This window comes from Pelophylax lessonae (genome assembly GCF_965119305.1).
Source record: "Pelophylax lessonae genome assembly, chromosome: 12".
In the NCBI taxonomy this organism is placed as follows: Eukaryota; Metazoa; Chordata; class Amphibia; order Anura; family Ranidae; genus Pelophylax; species Pelophylax lessonae.
Genome location: NC_138779.1, coordinates 38,435,560 through 38,459,044, shown reverse-complemented (window position 1 = coordinate 38,459,044; position 23,485 = coordinate 38,435,560). Strand labels below are relative to the sequence as shown.

General features: G+C 42.0%; 1 protein-coding gene across 1 annotated transcript in view; it reads right to left on the bottom strand.

The window, feature by feature from the left end:
* WNT4 (Wnt family member 4) overlaps positions 1-23,485 on the bottom strand; it is a 101,598-nt gene that overhangs the window by 36,510 nt on the left and 41,603 nt on the right. The window contains exon 2 of the mRNA XM_082274106.1: positions 8,413-8,648. Within this exon, the coding sequence (XP_082130232.1) occupies positions 8,413-8,648 (236 nt within the window). The remainder of the gene's footprint in view (positions 1-8,412; positions 8,649-23,485) is intronic.

Genomic DNA, 23,485 nt, shown 5'->3' with positions numbered 1-23,485 from the left:
TACTGGCAGCAGGGAGGTTTCCCTGCCGGCAGAACACAATAATCACTGCTGGCAGTGACTGCATGCAAAAAAAAAAAAAAAAAACCCAACAGGCTGGTTGATGGATCGACTTTAGTACAACCAGCCTGCCCATAGATTGATCGAATCTCAGTCGGTCCCTGCTGAACCAGCTGAAATTCGACAAATCTATGGCAGGCTTAATAATTGTTGTCCTGAATCTTGATGCTGCTGCATTCATTAATACTCTAGCTATCATGAATTCACAACACACAGTTGTAGATGCTGAACGTCTGAGAATGAAATTTACAGTTGCAGCTCTAGTACAGTTCCCATAGTGGGTCACTCACTCTCCCCCTCAGCCATTCATAAAATGTCTAGTATTCTTTTTAGGGATTATAAGGCCTTCTTAGTGGGGAGGACTGAGCCAGCGGGGCAATTGCCCCCCGAGGCGCTCTGATGCCCTGAAAAAAGGCTGCAACGCTTCTGTAACAGACATGCCTAAACGATTCCTGGTGAAGAGAAGTAAATGTCCCCACTGCTGACCTACTGAGTGCGGGATGAACAGAGAGCAGGCCTCCCTCCCAGATGGATGGTGTAAATTGTGTTTAAGCAAAGGCCGGTTCCATGACCCACTGGAGACTCTCCTCCCCCAGGCAGCCCCGACCGAGCTGTCCCAGCCCCCCCCAACTGCTCCCTGCTGGCCAGGTCGGGAACCCAGATTCGGCCGTTGAGTAGAGTACTTGGAGCGGAGCTTCAGCCTGGAATTGGGGTCAAGAGGGAGGCAGGGAAGAGGGAGAGTGGGAGGGGGGACGAGTTGCTGCACCATGGGCCTCTGGTTTGTACTTGCCCCCTGGGCCGAAACTTGCCAGTCAGCCCCTGCTTCTGTAGATGGATGAGGGGAGGGGTGGAAAACTGCTACGATCTCCACTTCGTCCAATCACAGAACGCCTTGTATTCTGTGGTGGAGAGTGAGCGGCCTGCTATTAGAACTGTACTAGAGCCACAACTGTATGTTTCAGCTTCGGAAGTTCAGAGCATACAATGGTGTACCGGATTCATGGCAGTAGGCCTAGGTTCAAACCTCCTGATTCTCTGAAAAGAGATCAGCGTTGCATCGGGATTCAGAGGGTAGCTAAACAGCCACTGTCTAGAGTTCAGGAGATGATCCTGCCGCCTCCTGAGTGCTTATTATTATTATTATTAATATTTTCAAAGGGATTAATGCACAATAACTGTGAACTAAGAGTTTGGCTCCCAGTTGCGGCGTAGCACCATTGACTTGAATAGATGAGTTTGACAGGTGGCGCCACCTATGCAGGGTTAATATGCCGTGGCACAAAGAATCGCAGCAGCAGCATGTAAACAGCCCCCCCTGGCTGTATGGTAGGCAATGAGTGGGAGGTAAATCCGTGGCTCAACTGCCTATTTCTACCAGCGAATGAAAACCACCTCCTGCACACACAAGTGTGATAGTCAGACCCTAATGCTTCTCACTCCTCCATTTCTCCAAGTAAGAGGAGAAACACCATGCTTGGCTGCCCTCTCAGGACTGGGGATGCCCCAATATCATGATACTACAAAAACAAGAAAGAGAGCCTTGCGCATTACCCTTATCAACGATGTATATTCACAAACAACTGCGATTCACAAAGCCCATAAAAGACAATATTGCTCGATCCACTGCACATTCTCCTTAGCTCCGGAAGATGCCACCTAGATCTATTCAGCTTACGTGTTTTGAGGGGTATCCCTCTTCATCAGAGGGTTTAGCTCTGATGAAGAAGGGATACCCCTCGAAACGCTTAAGCTGAACAGATCTAGGGGATCCTCTAGAATAGATCTAGAGGACTTTGATCAACCCCAATGAGCCGGTGGTCTTATAGGCTTGAATTGTGAGATGAAGACGGCTGACTCTATGAACACAAATAGTTACACATAGAAACAAATTTTAAAAACATTGACACATTCTAATACAAAATATACATTACACTATTCTATTTCTATAGTGTATCTAAAACAATGATATCTAAGAATAAATTCCCTTCAATAAATAAGAAACATCAACGCTTCTGTCTCATGCGAGCTACAAGAAAGAGCCGCTGGCTCGCAAAAACCCTGTAACCTCTTCTGTTCAAATGACAATGTATACACCTGACCTGGAAATGGCTGTGCTGATTTGCTTCAGGAAAAGTGGAGTTACACTTTAAGAAGTCTTTGGCTTCCCTGTAGTGTGTTCCGGCCGTTGCACTGTATGTTCAGCTCAGCCGAGTGTAGCAGGATAGGAATCATTGGCTCAGCTCGGGCTCCTATTGCAGGAGCTTCCAAACTACATTACTGGGAAGGGGGCCAAGTTTAAAGGGACACACTTGTCAACGCAGAGTGCTTGTAGGGAAACAAACATTTTGCTGAGATGAAGCATATGTTTATTTTTCTTGTCATATTTTCCCTGTTTAATACCACAGTCTGCCTTTTTTGCCTACTCTTACACCATTAAACATGGAGTAGAAGCTTGTTTTTTGGGGATTAATGCATACGCTGCTAAAGGACCCACAGTAACCAATCAGAATCCACTTCAATAAAATAATTGGTTGGAATGGGTTTCTGGAATCGCATTTCCTCACATGTATTTGTAACTGTACTGTTTGCCCTAGCGTAAAGCGCTGTGCAAACTGTTGGCGCTAAATAAATCCTGTATAATAATATTATTCATGTTTTGAGTCAGTTTTATCAGTTTTTATTTTGTTTTACAATTCTAAACTGATGTATTTTATATGTACTTTTTATATATACAAAATGTAAAATAACGATGATAATGTTTTTAATAATAATGTATTATTAAATTATAAATACTAATAATATATAGACTTTTATAATTAGATAAATAATATAAAGTACTGAAAGAAAATATTTTATATCCACACACGTTCAAGGTTCTCTTTACTTTATTCAAGGTTCTCTTTACTTTATGTTGTAATTGTTTACAGAGCTCAGTAGCTCAAGCTCAATATTTATATATATATATATATATATATATATATAGATAGATATTAAAAAAGAAAGAGAGCGGCACTAACGGATCTTGAAAGGTGAATGCACAATGACGGTTTTAATCGACGTTTCGATTAGGCACAACCTCATCTTCCTGAGGAAAGCGAGCTTGTGCCTTGTCAAAATGTCGATCAAAACCGCAAGATCCGCGAGTCCCGCTCTCATTTTTGGTTTTAAATGCACTGCTGTGCACCCGGGCCCATTTTTATCCCTGATTTGTGTGCGGTGGCAGCCAGTGAATATTTATATATATATATATATATATATATATATATATATATATATATATATTGTATATATACAGTATATATACTGTATGTATATGAATATATATACGGAATATATATACGGAATATATATATATATTTTTTTTTACTCTATATATATATATATATATATATATATATATATATCATATATATATATATATATATATATATATATATATATATATATATATATATATATATATATATGATATATATGATATATATACACATATATATAGTAAAAAAAAATATATATATATATATATATATTCTGTATATATATTCATATACATATAGTATATAGGTATATACATATTGAGCTGAGCTGCTGACCTCTGTAAATAATTACATAACATGCAGTAAAAGTTAAAAATGTGTGGATACAAAATATTATCTTTCAGTGCTTCATATTATTTATCTAATTATAAAAAGGTAATATTATTTTATTTATAATGGAATAATACATTATTATTATTTTTTAACATAATTTTTTTTATATATAAAATTGTTATATTGGATAAAAAATATTTATATACTGTATATACCTATAGTATATACTAGTATATACATATTGAGCTGACCTGCTGAGCTCTTTAAACAACCCTAAAACATAAGGTGGAGAAACTTCAAAATGTGTGAATACAAAATATTATCTTTCAATATTTCATATTTATCTAAATATAACAAAGTAAATATTTAAAAAATATTTTTTAGTTCTGACCATAATAAATACAGGAAGAAATGTGATCAAAACCACTACATGTCCTTTTAACAAATTACTAACCCGGAGAAGAATTTAGGAGGGATAGAGTGCTAAAGCTGACGAGAGGAGCCACAAGACTCTCTGCAGTTCATTTACAAAGAATACATATATTTTCTTCCTCAGAAGGCTCCTGACTGTGTAGTCTGAGGTTTGCGCTGCATATAACGCACACAGCGTACTGTCCCTAGCTGCACAGTCATGTTTTTATTTCAATTTTGGGTTGCAGACAAAAATAACGAGCTTTGTAGCAAAGCAGGTAAGTCCTCGTATGTCTTAAAGCAACTTGATCTCTCAGTATAGCCCTAGGAGAACCTATCCCTAATTCAACCAGTCGCCGTCATTATAGTAATAGTGATATGCATTATATTGTAAAGCGCTACGTAAACTGTTGGTGCAATATAAACAGACTTGTATAAAGTACTCGAAATTTCTACTTGAGTAAAAGTACAAGTGCTCAATCAAAAAGTGACTTGAGTAGAAGTGGAAGTGCTCGCAGAAAAAGTTACTTAAGTAGAAGTACTAAAGTATTCAACATTTTTTTTACTTAAGTATTGCAAGTAGTTTTTTCAAAAAATTTGCTACTTAAGTACTAAAAGTAAAAAGTACCAGTAGTTTTGAAAAAAAAATTCTACTCAAGTACTGAAAGTAGAAGTACAAGTACTGTGTTATGTAGTTATTAAAGAAAGAAGTCAAAAGTTTGAACATCATATTGTTTTTTATTATTTCAAATGATTTATTCAAATGATTAACCTGTGTTTGTTAGTAGTTTCTTGATGCACTTTAAGCGTTGTAGCACCATTTATTTGTTTGTTTCATATTTTCTTTTTATTGGAAAGATTTGGTATAGCAGCTTTTATTATACACAGCCTTTATTTTCGTATGCGCAGATTTACAAATGACATTATACACATTTTTTTGAGCTTTATGCAACCTGCCATCTACTGTTCTGGCAGTGGTAATTTTTTTAAAAGTAACGAGTAACTATGCAGCACAAAAAAAAAATACTTGAGTAGAAGTATTGAAATCATCGAAAAAATGTAGTGAAGTAAAAGTAGAAGTAGGAGAAAAAAATTCTACTCTAGGAAAGTACAGATACCGCATTTCGGTACTTAAGTACAGTACTTAAGTAGTTCTACTTCGTTACTATACATCTCTGAATATAAATCATGTAATAAAATAAAAATACATGTTGCCGAGAGACGGTAGGAGGAACTCCACACCAAGCTGGCTTTCTCTTTTTGGGTGGAGTAGAGCAGCACCTGACCCTCTGCCAGTTTTCTTACACCATACCCAGCAGATCTCCATTCACAACCAGCAGCTCAACCCACATAGTACTGCTGTTGATGTAGATGCATTTTATATATACTGCTACTACAAATCCACTAGAGGGCGCTGGACATAAAATGTATTATTTGTCCTCTAGCATTCATAGGGATATATGGAAAACAGTCAGTGACACTTGGACTCAGTACAGAACCAAAGTCCAAGTATAATAAGATCTAACCCTGCTCAACTCCACTCCAAACAAATGTGTTCATTATGTGTGGATATTCGTTAGGATGGAAAATCTATTGCAAGTTTCAAAAAAAATCTGAAATGTAACGCACACAAGTGAATGACAAAATCAGCTTTGTTAGTCATTTAAAGGCCAACTCTACCCATAGCTATTATGTCAGTTCTGGAATCCCCAGTTGTGTTCAATGGCCGCTGCCATCACAAATCTAAAATGATCCATAGAAGGATTCTACATCTGATAAAAAAATTGGGACGTTCAGCTTTATCGCTGTTTTCACACTATAGGGTTTCTAGAACGTGCGCAAAAGCACTTGATTTTCATTTACGAAACGCGAAAAACAGCTTGTGACGCTTGCAGTGCCATACATTGTTAATGGCACCTCAAATGCAGCAAAACATGCGGCAAAAATGACGCATCTGCTTGCTGCATTTGGGCTGTCATTAGCAATGAATGGCACTGCAAGTGCGCAACACTTTTTGCTCATTTTGCAAACGCTCGTAAAACTTGCACGAATGCAGTCTAAAGTGGAAATCCAGCACAAGGCAATCAGTTCAAGCACTGAAAAAGAAGCATGCTGATTGGAGGAGAGAGAAGAGTGACGGAGCGATGAGCTTATCATTCTACTGGTTCTCCATTCACTGTAAAATCCCAGGCTGGGGGTAGATCTAGGACAGTGGTCCCCGACCTTTTTGGCACCAGGGACAGGTTACATGAGAGGCAATTTTTCCATGAACCGGGAGGTGGGGTGTAGCTGTGGCTAATTCACACAGTGTGCAATGACAAACGTTTTACTGCATTGTAAATTGTCTGTAACCGCAAGGACACACAGGAAACAATTGTTTCCTATGTGTCTCATGCACACTATGGCTGCACTGCAGCTTGCTGCGATAAAATTCAGACATGCTGCATTTAATCGCAGCGCACCATGCTGAATTGCATGTCAACGTACAGCAGTGTGATTACCAAGAATGAAGTGTATATTTTGTATACTTCAAATGTAAATTGTACAACATTTTTAAAATAGAGAGCCGTGTGTTGCGCTGAATCGTGCACCACACTGCCCCCTACTGCAGCCGCTCTGACAGCTCCCTGTTCCCATCTTGTGAATTCCTGCACAGCCCAGCTCCTATGGGCCACGGACTGGTACCCGGTTGGCCACCCCTGGTCTAGGATGAGCTGGGCTCAAAGGAAGTGAATTGAATGATGCTGGCCATAGGCCTGAGGACCTCTAATGGCAGAAAAAAGTACTGCAGAGGAAGTCTCTGGATTACTAGATTAAAAAAAAGGGTGCAGTGTGATGCGCTGAATCGTGCACCACACTGCCCCCTACTGCAGCCACTCTGGCAGCTCTCTGTTCCCATGTTGTGAATTCCTGCATGATCCGGCTTCTAAGGGCCACGGACTGGTACCGGGTTGGCCACCCCTGGTCTATGATGAGCTGGGCTCAAAGGAAGTGAAGTGAATGATGCTTGCCATAGGCCTGAGGACATTTAATGGCAGAAAAAATTACTGCAGAGTAAGTTTCTGGATTGAAAAAAAGGGTGCAGTATAATGCACTGAATCATGCACCAAACTGCCCCCTACTGCAGCTGGCAACGGATACCTGCCGGACTGGTAAAACACTCCGGCAGCTCTCTGTTTCCATGTTATGAATTCCTGCACGGTCCAGCTTCTAACAGGTCAAGGACCGATACCGGGTTGGGGAACGGTGGTCTAGGATGAGCTGGGCTCAAAGGAAGTGAATTGAATGATGCTGACCAAAAGCCTGAGGACATCTAGCGTAAAAAAAAGTACTGCAGAGGAAATCTCTGGATTGGAAAAAATGGTGCAGTATAATGCAATGAATCGTGCACCACACTGCCCCCTACTGCAGCCACTCTGGCAGCTCTCTGTTCCCATGTTGTAAATTCCTGCACAGTCCGGTTCCTAAGGGCCACGGACCAGGTTCGCCACCCCTGGTTTAAGATGAGCTGGGCTCAAAGGAAGTGAATTTAATCATGCTGGCCATAGGCATGAGGACATCTAATGGCAGAAAAAAGTACTGCTGAGTAAGTTTCTGGATTGAAAAAAAGGGTGCAGTGTTATGCGCTGAATCGTGCACCACACTGCCCCCTACTGCAGCCACTCTGGCAGCTCCCTGTTCCCATGTTGTGAATTCCTGCACGGTCCGGCTTCTAAGGGCCACGGACTGGTACCGGGTTGGCCACCCCTGGTCTAGGATGAGCTGGGCTCAAAGGAAGTGAAGTGAATGATGCTGGCCATAGGCCTGATGACATCTAATGGCAGAAAAAAGTACTGCAGAGGAAATCTCTGGATTAAAAAAAGGAAGCAGTGTGATGCACTGCCCCCTACTGCAGCCAGCAATGGATAGCTGCCAGGGAGGTAAAGCACTTCAGCGGCTCTCCATGCCATGCATTCCGTGAATTCCTGCACCGTCTGGTGTCTAACAGGCCACCGACCAGTACCGGGTTGGGGACTCCTGGTCTAGGATGGGCTGGGCTCAAAGGAAGTGAATTGCATAATGCTGGCCATAAGACTGATGACATCTAGTGGCAGAAAAAAGTACTGCGGAAGATATCTCTGGATTAAAGGAGAATATTGTAGCAAAAGCTGGTTTTGTTCTTTTATGTTTTAATTTGCGAATTTTTAATCTGTTACTTTTAACTGGAGTTCTGCCTTAACAGACCAAATAAGTTCATTGTTAGAGTTCACATACACATTAACATTCATGCATCCTCCAAACACTGGAATATCGTTTTTCGGGCGGAGGGACCCTTTAACAAACATATGTGAATATATCTGGGCTGTTCGGTTACCTTGCGTCACCACCTTCCCGAACACGGGCAACGTGTCCAGCGTGGAGCAGTTCCACCGCCGATTCCTGAACTGATACTGACATTCCTCAATGGCCAACTGAGCCCCCCGCCTGACGGAGTCCATGACTTCCAGATTCCTCTTACACATCTGCACCTGGCGCTGAATTAATCCCTTCAGCTTCTCACAAGACTCCTCTTCTGAAATGCTGCCCACCGACGACAGTTTTGCAAGGTACCTGCAACGTAAACAGAGTAAACGGATCACTTGCGGAACGGCAATTAAAATGAAGTTGTCACAACAGGCGAAGGAGGCCGGGTGGCAGTGCCGGGGAGCAGCGCCGCCTGATAATCAAGTCGCTTTCACGCGTCAAGTTTATTCTGCTCTTGCTTAATAATCGGCCGTGGAAAATGTGTGGGGTTTTTTAAGCATATTTTTTCATTCTCTGACTTTTCCAAAGAGCTGCATGGAGTCAGAATTCTCACCCAGCCATGAACATGGCGGACAATGCAGTGAAAGTGAACATGGCGGACAATGCAGTGACAGTGGACATGGCGGACAATGCAGTGACAGTGGACATGGCGGACAATGCAGTGACAGTGGACAATAAAAATAATTAGGGGAATGGAGGACATCAGCTATGAGGAAAGACTACAAGCACTGAACCTATTCTCTCTGGAGAAGAGACGATTGAGGGGGGATATGATATCAATGTACAAATACTGTACTGGCGACCCGAGCATAAGGAACAAACTATTCAGAGAAAGGGAATACAATAAGACACGTGGCCACTCACTAAAACTAGAGGAAAGGCCGTTTAACCTTAAAGTACGCAGGGGGTTCTTCACTGTAAGAGCGGTAAGGATGTGGAATTCTCTTCCACAAGCAGTGGTATCAGCAGGGAGCATTGATAGTTTCAAAAAACTATTAGATGGACACCTTAAAGACCACAACATACAGGGGTATACAATGTATGGTTAACAGCAAACACACGCGCGCATCATAGGTTGAACTGGATGGACTCATGTCTTTTTTCAACCTCACTAACTATGTAACTATGGACATGGCAGACAATGCAGTGAAAGGGAACATGGCGGACAATGCAGTGACAGTGAACATGGCGGACAATGCAGTGAAAGTGAACATGGCGGACAATGCAGTGAAAGTGAACATGGCGGACAATGCAGTGAAAGTGGACATGGCGGACAATGCAGTGAAAGTCGACCTGGCGGACAATGCAGTGAAAGTGAACATGGCGGACAATGCAGTGAAAGTGGACCTGGCGGACAATGCAGTGACAGTGAACATGGCAGACAATGCAGTGAAAGTCGACCTGGCGGACAATGCAGTGAAAGTGAACATGGCGGACAATGCAGTGAAAGTGGACCTGGCGGACAATGCAGTGACAGTGGACATGGCGGACAATGCAGTGAAAGTAGACATGGCGGACAATGCAGTGAAAGTGAACATGGCGGACAATGCAGTTAAAGTGAACATGGCGGACAATGCAGTGACAGTGGACATGGCGGACAATGCAGTGACAGTGAAAATGGCGGACAATGCAGTGAAAGTGGACATGACGGACAATGCAGTGAAAGTGGACATGGCGGACAATGCAGTGACAGTGGACATGGCGGACAATGCAGTGACAGTGGACATGGCGGACAATGCAGTGAAAGTGGACATGACGGACAATGCAGTGAAAGTGGACATGGCGGACAATGCAGTGACAGTGGACATGGCGGACAATGCAGTGACAGTGGACATGGCGGACAATGCAGTGAAAGTGGACATGGCGGACAATGCAGTGAAAGTGGACATGGCGGACAATGCAGTGACAGTGGACATGGCGGACAATGCAGTGAAAGTGGACATGACGGACAATGCAGTGAAAGTGGACATGGCGGACAATGCAGTGACAGTGGACATGGCGGACAATGCAGTGACAGTGGACATGGCGGACAATGCAGTGACAGTGGACATGGCGGACAATGCAGTGACAGTGGACATGGCGGACAATGCAGTGAAAGTGAACATGGCGGACAATGCAGTGAAAGTGAACATGGCAGACAATGCAGTGAAAGGGAACATGGCGGACAATGCAGTGACAGTGAACATGGCGGACAATGCAGTGAAAGTGAACATGGCGGACAATGCAGTGAAAGTGAACATGGCGGACAATGCAGTGAAAGTGGACATGGCGGACAATGCAGTGAAAGTCGACCTGGCGGACAATGCAGTGAAAGTGAACATGGCGGACAATGCAGTGAAAGTGGACCTGGCGGACAATGCAGTGACAGTGAACATGGCAGACAATGCAGTGAAAGTCGACCTGGCGGACAATGCAGTGAAAGTGAACATGGCGGACAATGCAGTGAAAGTGGACCTGGCGGACAATGCAGTGACAGTGGACATGGCGGACAATGCAGTGAAAGTAGACATGGCGGACAATGCAGTTAAAGTGAACATGGCGGACAATGCAGTGACAGTGGACATGGCGGACAATGCAGTGACAGTGGACATGGCGGACAATGCAGTGACAGTGAAAATGGCGGACAATGCAGTGAAAGTGGACATGACGGACAATGCAGTGAAAGTGGACATGGCGGACAATGCAGTGACAGTGGACATGGCGGACAATGCAGTGAAAGTGGACATGGCGGACAATGCAGTGACAGTGGACATGGCGGACAATGCAGTGAAAGTGGACATGACGGACAATGCAGTGAAAGTGGACATGGCGGACAATGCAGTGACAGTGGACATGGCGGACATTGCAGTGACAGTGGACATGGCGGACAATGCAGTGACAGTGGACATGGCGGACAATGCAGTGACAGTGGACATGGCGGACAATGCAGTGAAAGTGAACATGGCAGACAGTGACAGTGGACATCCCAGTACCTTACAAGTCTGTATGAATAAATTCTTGATGTGTCACAATATACAGCAACTGTATTATCTCCTATAAAAAAGCTCCACTGTTTCTCATCAAGGCTGGATTCACACTGTTGCATTGCGGTAACGCATGCTGGTTACCATGCATCATGCTCTGCATTGCATTGAATTAAAGTGGAGTTCCACCCAGAAGTGGAACTCCCGCTTTTTTGTTTCCTCCCCCCCCCTCCGGTGCCACATTTGGCACCTTTCAGGGGGGAGGGGGGAACGGGTACCTGTTTTTGACAGGTACCCTTCCCCACTTCCGGGATATAGCCCCGCGGCTCTGTCCCTCGGAAGCTCGGTCCCTCCTCCCTCCTCCGTCACCGAGCCAGTAGGAATGTGCAGCATGCTACGCGCATGCGCAGTAGGGATCCACCTGTGAAGTCGCAAGGCTTCACTGCCGGGTTCCCTTACCGGCAATGGCGGCAGCAGCACCCGAAAGCCGATGGAAACATTGGCTGCGGTGCCTACATTGCTGTATTCCGGGACAGGTAATTGTCCTAATATTAAAAGTCAGCAGCTACAATATGTGTACAGTTTGTGTACAGTGTGTGTAGCTGCTGACTTTTAATTTTTGAAGGGGGAGGACGAACTCCTCTTTAAGGTAACCAGTTCATTTAACTGGGCTGCCTAAAGCACCAAACCACACCAAACAAAGGTGCTTGTGCTATTTTTTTATAACACAGAGCAACACAACGCACCGTAGGGCGTTACCTTACCTTGTGGGGCATTGTAATGACCATGAATTGGCAAGATGGAGTCTAATTAACCACTCGCCTACTGGGCAGCTTTACCTCCTTCATGCCCAGGCCAGCTTTCACACTTTAAATGACAATTGCGCAGTCATGCTACACTGTAGCCATATGAAGTTTTTATCATTTTTACACAAATAGAGCTTTATTTTGGTGGTTATGTTGTAGTGAGGCGCTACTACCCTTATTCCAATAAATCAAATATAGATTTATAAACCGTTATTTATACAAAAAGCCTAAGTGCTAAAATTAAAAAGTACAAACGTGCTTCCAAAAAAGTGCAAAAATTGCAAAAGATGTGCAATATATATCAAAGTGCAAATAGCATAAAACTGTGCCTTTAGAATAGTATCCAGTATAACAGAGTGCAAAATAGCAAATCACTGTGCATTCAAAATAATGTTCAATAAATATTTGTTTTGGTGAGGTTAATTAAATATTTAACGTGACTTCTTATGAAGTGATTAATGTGACTTCATATAAAATGAGGGTTCATTATTCTTTTACGTGTCCCCAAAAGTGATCCGTGCTCCAAATAAATAAAGTGCTGGTGTATATGTGTTCACAGCTGTATAGGTCCTGGGGGCCTAATTTGTTCTGGTTGTTATACAATTTTGCAAGAAGATAATTTTTCTCCTTCATTGATGTGCGCTGATGGGGCTACACAGATGGGCACTGATGAGACAGCACTGATGAGACAGCACTGATGAGGCTGCACCGATGGGCATTGAAGGGCACTGATGAGACAGCACTGATGGCCATTGATGGGCACTAATGAGGCTGCACTGATGAGACAGCAATGATGGGCACTGATGGACACTGATGAGACAGCACTGATGGGCATTGATGGGCACTGATGAGGCTGCACTGATGGGCACTGATGAGGCTGCACTGATAAGACAGCAATGATGGGCACTGATGGACACTGATGAGACAGCACTGATGGGCACTGATGAGGCTGCACTGATGGGCACTGATGAGGCTGCACTGATGGGCACTGATGAGGCTGCACTGATGGACACTGATGAGACAGCACTGATGGGCACTGATGAGGCTGCACTGATGAGACACCAATGATGGGCACTGATGGACTCTGATGAGACAGCACTGGTGGGCATTGATGGGCACTGATAGGCTGCACTAATGGACACTGATGAAGTCTATTACATGCAAAACGCAATCTGCTGTGGGTAAAATATCTCAAACTTTTCAAAAAACACATCAAGCAAGAGCAGCTCGTTTGCATTTGGTGCAGATAACACGTACAAAACTGCACATTCTGGTGTAAATGGGCTCTAAAAGTGGTGTTGTTTTTTCTGCCTGTGTGCAGGAGGCCTAAGGCTAGGTTCACATCTATACAGGTTGCAGTTGATGCGTTTTTCCGGTGCATTTTGAACATACCTTTTTAGATGCGTTTTGCATTCTTTTTTTTCTTTCATGACAGCTCTGTTTATGTGAGGCGACTTTGATGCGGCTTCACACTCTCTGGCACTTAAGTTGCACCAAAGTCCCACTACATGAACAGTCATATCTTCCTATTAGCAAAAAAAAAAAAAAGAACAAACCAAAATGCATCAAAAGCGCAACACTTGCGTTTTTGGTACGGGACCATTGAAGTCTATTACATGTGAAATGCAATCTGCTGTGGGAAAAATGTCCCTTTCCAAAAAAACGCATCAAGCAAGGGCAGCGTGTTTACATTCGGTGCAGATAACATGTACAAAACTGCGATTTTCCCGCACCACATTCTGGTGTAAATTGGCCCTAAAAAGTGGTGTTGTCTTTTCTGTCCCTGTGCATGAGGCCTAAAGCTAGGTTCACATCTATGCAGGTTGCGGTTGATGTGTTTTCGGGCGCGTTTTGCATTTCTGGACATGAATTTGTAATGCATTTAACTATTTTTTTTTTTTGGTATGACAGTTCGGTTTTTCTAGTGCGGCTTTGATGCGGCTTTACACTCTCTGGCACTCAAATAGCTTTAAAGTAGCATCCGGCGGCGTGCACTCGCTCCCCACACCCTTACAGGCTAGCGACGTATCCCTACGTCGCTTTGCCTGTGAGGGGCTGACTGCCGACGTAAATAGTCGTGCGGCAGTTGGCAAGTGGTTAACAAAACTGTCTTACTTTCCTATCAGCCAAAAAAACAAAACAAAACAAAAAACACATCAAAAATGCATAAAAAAGGCAACACTTGCATTTTTGGCGCAGGTGCATTGAAGTCTATTACATGCAAAACGCAATCTGCTGCTGAGAAAAAAAGTCCCTGACCCATTCCAAAAAATGCACAGATGTGAACTATAGCCATAGGAAACCATAATATATAGACTGTAGTGCGTTCCTGCAAAACGCACTATAAGACGCATAGGTGTCAACTAAGGGTAAAGATTAATTTGTTGTCACAAAACGAATCTGTTTTTTTTTTCACATTTCTTTTTTTTTTTTAGGTTTCCTAACTGTTGTACATTGCAGGTCTGTGGTATCAGATGTGCAGAGAGCTGGCAGCCATCTTAGTTAGGCCCGCGATGACAGACTGTTTCATCGTGTTCTCCTCTCTCTAACGGAGCTGGTGGATGTTTTGGCAGCAGATGAGTAAATGACTTGTAACTGCCGGTTCAGGCTGTTTAAAGCGATTTGCTTGCCTCAGTACAGAGCGCGGACTGTGTGTGACTATGTGCGGGGTTAAAGGGTTACTTCACCTTTACCAAAAAACTGCCTATGCAGCTGAGGGGAGGCTACAGATAAAAACAAACTGTGCAGCTCTAACTGAAGTTGAATAATGCCCTTCCAATAGGTGCAGGCCATTTATGTATCTCGTAAAGCCTGACTGGAATATTCCCAGGACGTTGCTAAGTGAGGCCTAGTCGTCACCGCTCATCTCCACCATCATCGGAGTGAGCTATTTCTCGGATTCAACCCCCCCCCTCACATGCGCTTTCTCTCCCATGATACAGTAGCTCTGAGCTTACTCCTGTGATGGTGGAGGGAAACAGTAATGACTAGGCCTCACTTATCAACATCCTGGGAGTATTCCAGTCAGGCTTCATGAGGTACATAAATGGCCTACACCTATAGGAAGGGAATTATTCAACTTTAGTCAGAGCTGCACAGTTTGTTATGACCACTTGCCGACCGCCCGCCTCAGAAATCCTGCGGCAGTCTGGCTTGGCTGTGCGAATCGCCAGACCAATATGGTGACCCGCGGGAGCTTGCGCCCACATTCGCCAGCGGGGAAGCTGATTCATGGGGCCGCCGGGCACCAGCAATCACCCCCTGTGGAGAGAGAACAGTGGTCTGATGTTGTAAACACAGCAGACCGTTGTTCTCCCAGTAATCATCACAGGGCTCCTGTATTCCTCCTATTTAGGATCACTGGTCTCTGTGTTGATTCCACAAGCTCATCCCTCTCACAGTTAGAAAACACTCCCCTAGGCTCACACTTAATCCTTTCATCCAATCAAAATACACTTATTGGCATTTTTTTTTTTTTTTTTTTACCAATAATATGCAGCAAAATACAAATTTGCTTAAAATGATGAAAAAATTCGATTTTAACATTTTTTTATTGGGATTTTTATTTAGCAGAATGTGAAAAATATTGTTTTTTTTTTCTTCAGAATTGTCGCTCTTTTTTTGTTTATAGCGCAAAAAAATAAGAATCGCACAGGTGATCAAATACCACCAAAAGAAATTGTGACAGACAGACGGGAACCCCATGTCATATGACGTCCTCCCAAGAACGCGCCTTGTACGGCCACTCTAGGCCGCGCTACAGCGTGATCTGTAACCCGCTGCGTCCACCGGATAACTAATCACTATACTGGCCCGCTGTCAGTGTCATGTGATCGCTGTGACCAATCACAGCACATGACATGACAGTTGTAAACAATGAATGGCTTCCTTTCATGCCATTCATTGTATACTAGAGGTGCACCGAATGGAAACTTTGGTGCTGAAACTGAAAAAGCAGGATGCAATTGGCCGAAAACTAAAACCGAAAATGACAGTTTTAAAAATGTTTTATATTTATATATATCATTGTATTATATTCAAATTTCTAATCTATATCACGAATATGAATTTATTTCAGCAATTATCGGCACATTTAGTGCAAGAAAAGCTCAAGAAAAATGTATCTCTTTAAATTTAATGTATGTCTTTACACTGATCCATTGCGCTTCTGTTGTGGCGTTAAAAATCTCGCTTGCTGCTTTTTTGCACCATAAATGCACCTCCCCGATGAATTGCATTGAAAATGCAGCAATAACGCACCCGTGTTACGTTTTTGATGTGGTTTTTGAGTCACATGACCTAAAAAAAATAAACCATAAGCACAGTAAAAATCACAGCAAAATCACCACAAATTCACGGCAAAATCAAGCAAAATCGCCGCCATTATCGACACCTTTTTCTCTGGTCGGCAAAATGCCGATAACACCATTTTCGCCCAATAAGTTTTGGCGGCCAAAATTTCGGTGCATCTCTATTGTATACAATTGTGTTGCTAGCTGTGATTGGTCACAGTGATCACATGATACAGACAGGGCCAATCACAGCCGATTTGTAACATGTGATTAGCTGTGACCAAGAACAGCTAATCACAATAGACAGTGCCTACACACTGTCATTCAGTAAAAATACTTGCTTAGAGCAGTGAAATTCACCCATTACTCCTTTTTTTTAATCTTTTTTTTTATTTTTTATTTGTTTTCCTTTTCTCTCTCTTGTTGCTATATATTGTACAATCAATATGCTGTTCTATAACAAACTGATATATTAATCATAACCTAATGATATAACATGTATGATCATACCAAAGATTGCTTATTTTTTTACATTACACTGTACATGTGATGTTTTTTCTTTTTATTTGAAATGTTTTACTCTATTTTTCAAATCTTCTCAATTCTTGTATCACGCTGTACGATCCTTGTATTACATGTTATTTTTATTTCAATAAAAGTTTGTAATCAACAAAAGTGTCAAAAATGTCAGTTAGGCCCCTTTCACACACATACAGACCGTTTGTCCGTTTTTCATCCATCCATTGACGGATGAAAAACGGACATCAATGCATCTCTATGTAAAAACGGATGACAACGGATGATCATCCGTTTTCATCCGCTTCCGTCAATGTCCGTTTTTTGGAACGGATGAATGCCCTATTTTTCATCCGTCAAAAAACGGATTGGACGAACAACGGATGTAAACGGACAAACGGTCCGTTTTTCATCCGTTTTTGCATTGGTAGTGGATGTAAAAAAAAAAAAAAAACGAATGAAAAATGGATGAAAAACGGATGAAAAACGGATGAAAAATGGATGAAAAGCTGATGAAAAATGGATGAAAAACGGATGAAAAACGGATGAAAAACGGATGAAAAATGGATGAAAAACTGATGAAAAACAGATGAAAGATTGATGAAAAACGGATGAAAAACGGATAAAAAATGAATGAAAAATGGATGAAAAACTGATGAAAAACAGACAAAAAACAGATGAAAGATTGATGAAAAAACGGATGAAAAACGGATGAAAAATGGATGAAAAATGGATGAAAAATGGATGAAAAACAGACGAAAAACAGATGAAAAATTAATGACAAACGGATGAAAAATGGATGAAAAACGGATGAAAAACTGATGAAAAACAGATGAAAGATTGATGAAAAACGGATGAAAAACGGATGAAAAATGAATGAAAAATGGATGAAAAACTGATGAAAAACAGACAAAAAACAGATGAAAGATTGATGAAAAACGGATGAAAAACGGATGAAAAATGGATGAAAAATGGATGAAAAATGGATGAAAAACAGACGAAAAACAGATGAAAAATTAATGACAAACGGATGAAAAATGGATGAAAAACGGATGAAAAATGGATGAAAACGGATACATTTTGACGTGACTGAACTGATGAACTGAACGGACTGTATGTGTGAAAGGGGCCTTAGGGCTCTTTCACACAGGCGTATCGTTCAGATCCGCCTGTCCGTTTTTTTTGGCGGATCTGAACGGTCCCTCCATGCATCCCTATGGGGCATCGGATGTCAGCGGAGACATGTCCACTGACATCCGATCTGTCAAATCTGGACAGATGGAAACCCTATTTTCCATCCGCCCAGCGGATGGGATCGGATGGGATCGGATGAGAACGGACCGACGGTCCTTTCCCATCCGATTTCCCCAATAGAGATGTATGGGGAACTGACAGCTGTGTCTCCGCACACAGCACGGAGAACAGCTGTCATCCTCCTGCTCAGCGGGGGATCGCGGATCGATCCCCGTGTGAGATAAACGGAGTCCGTCTGACGGATGAAGTGTGTGAAAGGGGCCTTAGGGGTCCGATCTGTCCGCCGCAATGTCGCAGTCCCGCTAAAAATCAAAGATCGCCCCCATTACTAGTAAAAAAAAAATGACATAAATCTTTCCCGTAGTTTGTAGACGCAAAAAAAAAAAAAAAAAAGCAGAAGTGATTAAATACCACCAAAAGAAAGCTCAATTTGTAAGCAAAAAAGGACAGCATTAGAATTTGGGTACAGCGTCGCACGACCACGCAATTGTCAGTTAAAGTAACGCAGTTGCGTATCGCAAAAAATGGACTGGCCATGAGAGGGTGGTAAACCTTCCGGGGCTGAAGAAGTTGATATGAACGTTGATGGCACGGAGGGGTGCTCCAAAACTGTATACAGCGTATACCTATAAAAACAAGCAGAGAAAATCATACTACCCCCTTTAAACCTGCAGGAGCCTTGCCCCCAGATCTGACAATTCAATTTTTTTTTTTTTATTCGGCGTTGGAAATCCTAAGTGTAATCTTGGCTGCCTGACAGCCCATCTGTCTCCTGCCTAATGATGAATGGTCCTCATCCTGACATATCTCGCAGGAAGTTTGGGCAATGCTCACCAGTCGGCAGCGTTCCCCCCCTCTATCTGTGCGAATACCCGGGGATGTGCATTCCTCCCTCTGAATCTATCTTGTCAGAAATCCTGATTACTGCTCTATCCAAGTACTACTAGGAAAAGCCAAAGGTCGCCGGAGTCAGCCAAAATAAGCAGAGCGCCGCTTTGTGTGCCAACTCGCAGCTGCCATACCGCTGCTGTTTTGTAATCGCTTGCAAACATCTTGTACAACCAAGCCTGCAGAATGGGAGCTTAAAGGGGGTGTCCATATTTAAAGAGCAACAAGTCAACACGTTCACTCTGCAAGAAGTGGTCGTTAGTAAATAAGGGGAGGGTCTGTGCACCTCGATCGTCCAATCACGTGCAAGATAAAAATCACTTTTTTTTTTTTCTTTGACCACTTCTGGACCGGAAGGATTTGCCCCCTTAATGACCAGGCCATTTTTTGCGATTCGGCACTGCGTTATTTTAACGGACAATTGCATGGTCGTGCGACGCTGTACCCAAATAACATTTATGTCCTTTTTTTCCCACAAATAGAGCTTTCTTTTGGTGGTATAAACAAAAAAAGAGTGACAATTCTGAAAAAAAAAAAAACAATATTTTTCACTTTCTGCTATATAACATTCCCAATAAAAAAAAAAAATTAAAAATAAATGTTTTTTAACATTTTAGGCCAATTTATTTTCAGCGACATATTTTTGGGGAAAAAAAAATCACAATAAGTGTATTTTGATTGGTTTGCGCAAAAGTTATCGCGTCTACAAACTACGGGAAAGATGCATGCAATTTTTATTGTTTTTTTTTTTACTATTGATGGTGGCGATCTGCCATTTTTAGCGGGACTGCGACATTGCGGCGGACAGATCGGACCCCTAACTGACATTTGACACTTTTGGGGGGTACCAGTGACATTACTGCAGTAATCAGTGCTAAAAATATGCATTGTTACTATAATAATGACACTGGCAGGGAAGGGGTTAACACTGTGGGTGATCAAGGGGTTAAATGTGACCCTAGGGGAGTGATTCTAACTGCAATTCCTGTGCAAATGACATGCAATGTGACACATGGGGGTTTATTTACTAAAGCTGGAGAGTGCAAAATCAGTCTCACTTCTGCAGAGAAACCAATCAGCTTCCAGTATTTATTAACAAAGCCTAATTGAACAAGCTGGGGTTAGAAGCTGATTGCTTTCTCTGCAGAAGTGAGACTGATTTTGCACTCTCCAGCTTTAGTAAATAAACCCGATAGCATCGGTGTGAACCCAGCCTGATGATGCAGCAAGCATGACATTTCAGAAGCGCAGCGCACTGTAGAAGAACGCAGAGCACAGTTGTGAACAGTTACATAGCATTTAAAGGGGACTATTTTACAGGCGCTTTTGACGCACTGAGCAGGTGTGTTTTAGTGTGGCAAAAGCGCACAGATGTAAACAGGCCCTAAATCAACTTCAATCATTCAACCGACTACTTACTACTATTCAACAAAATTTGCAAATCAACTGAAATCATAGTCTAATCACAATGTCCAATCACAATGTCCAATCATAGTCCAATCACAATGTCCAATCACAATGTCCAATCACAATATCCAATCATAGTCTCATCAGTGTCCAATCATAGTCCAATCACAGTGTCCAATCATAGTCTCATCAGTGTCCAAACATAGTCCAATCACAGTGCCCAATCATAGTCCAATCACAGTCCAATCACAAAGTCTGATCATAGTCCAATCACAGTGTCCAATCATAGCGCAATCACAGTGTCCAATCATAGTCCAATCACAGTGTCCAATCATAGCCCAATCACAGTGTCCAATCATAGCCCAATCACAGTGTCCAATCATAGTCCAATCACAGTGTCCAATCATAGCCCAATCACAAAGTCTGATCATAGTCCAATCACAGTGTCCAATCATAGCGCAATCACAGTGTCCAATCATAGTCCAATCACAGTGTCCAGTCATAGTCCAATCACAGTGTCCAGTCATAGTCCAATCACAGTGTCCAGTCATAGTCCAATCACAGTGTCCAATCATAGTCTCATCAGTGTCCAAACATAGTCCAATCACAGTGCCCAATCATAGTCCAATCACAGTGTCCAATCATAGCCCAATCACAAAGTCTGATCATAGTCCAATCACAGTGTCCAATCATAGTGCAATCACAGTGTCCAATCATAGTCCAATCACAGTGTCCAATCATAGCCCAATCACAAAGTCTGATCATAGTCCAATCACAGTGTCCAATCATAGCACAATCACAGTGTCCAATCATAGTCCAATCACAGTGTCCAGTCATAGTCCAATCACAGTGTCCAGTCATAGTCCAATCACAGTGTCCAATCATAGCGCAATCACAGTGTCCAATCATAGTCCAATCACAGTGTCCAGTCATAGTCCAATCACAGTGTCCAGTCATAGTCCAATCACAGTGTCCAGTCATAGTCCAATCACAGTGTCCAATCATAGCGCAATCACAGTGTCCAATCATAGTCCAATCACAGTGTCCAGTCATAGTCCAATCACAGTGTCCAGTCATAGTCCAATCACAGTGTCCAATCATAGCGCAATCACAGTGTCCAATCATAGTCCAATCACAGTGTCCAGTCATAGTCCAATCACAGTGTCCAGTCATAGTCCAATCACAGTGTCCAATCATAGTCCAATCACAGTGTCCAGTCATAGTCCAATCACAGTGTCCAATCATAGTCCAATCACAGTGTCCAGTCATAGTCCAATCACAGTGTCCAGTTGTGGGGCTGGTTAACACCAGGAATCGCTCGGTGTTTCTGTGCAATTTGAGCCTATTCATTTTAGATGTGCTGAATCGCAGCGGACGGCAGCAAAAGTAATGCATGCAGAGCAACCGGATGGCATGGTACTTCTGGTACTTTCCTCCATCAAAATATAATCCTATTCATGAACAAAGTATTTCAGCGCTGCCAATCAATGCAAAACGATCAATAATATTCCACCCTGGCTGATTGATTCAGTTTGATCGAATCCCATCAAAATGGTCTAAATCAATTAGAAGGGAAGTTATTACTATTCTAATGTTTGCGGATTCAATCATTTTGATGGAAGCATGCATTGATTGGATTGGAAATAAAAATGGAGCTGCTAAAACACAATTCTGCGTTGTTCGATGTTTTCCTGCCTCAGCCTTCTCCCGTCCTCAAGGCAGTGCCTGGAGCCCTCCCACCCCTCCCACCCCTCCCAGTATAAATGGGGGATTCTATAGACTTCCATCATTTTTTATTTGCTGGAGAAGCGTGGCCATAAATTATGTGTTAAGCTGCAGAAATTCTTGGGCTTGTCTTATAGACAACCCCCCGACAAAGCGAGATCTCCAACCCTCCGGAGGAATATCCTTCATGGGTGACTGACACCGGCCTGCTACGTGGTAGTAGTAGAAGTGTGTGTGGGGGTGTATATATATATATATAAAAATAATTAAAAATAAAAACATAAATAAAAAAAATAATATTAAAAAATAATAAATTTAATATATATATATATATATATATATATATATATATATATATATATATATATATATAAATACATAATTTATTATTTTTTAATATTATTTTTTTATTTATGTTTTTATTTTTAATTATTATTTTTTTTTATTAGAAGTTGTTAAATGGTAAAAAAAAAAAAAACCTGAAAATAACAGGTTTTATAACAGCTTAAAAACATTTTAAACTTTTTATTTTAATTAACCCCTTCATGACAGAGGGTGAAACATATCTTAACACCTGAACAGTTTTGCAAGGTTGAAATATGTTAGTAAAACTGTGCAAATTATCACAACTACCGTGTGTCCGGGGGAATTATACTGCATTTTTTTTTTTTTTTAAGGACAAATTGGGCCTTTATTTGATGGTTAATGGTAATAGACAACTCCTGATTTTTTTGATTTTTTATTATCAAAAGAAAATAAATTGGCACGATATATTTCAAAAATATAATTTAAAAAAAAAAAAAGTAGCTGTAAGCATACACATGTATACTACCAAGAACAACCCAAATTAAATTCTCTTGCTCCTGATGATCGCAGCATTTTGCTTTTTTTTTTATCCTACCTAAAACACACCGCCGCTAACTGACATTAAAAAATACATTTTCCAAAAATGTTTTTTTTTTTGGAAAATTACAATAAAAGAGATATTGAAAGAAAAAAAATACATTTTTTTTTTTTAATCCTACCTAAAATACCCTGATCTTCGACCCTAAGGCTCCATTCATGTATAGGCATCTTGGATGGCGGGCAGAATTGCCGCGATTCTGCCGGCGATCCCTAACCATCGTGGGACGCCCGTGTGATTCCCGTGACTTGCAAAGGCAACCCCCAAACGCGGCGCGATTTTGCCGCGATTGTCACCCGTTGGATCACAGTGAAATCGCGCAAACAGGATCGCGGGACGCCTGTCGCCCAAAAAAAAGGACAAGAACTTATTTTGGGTGACAGGCATC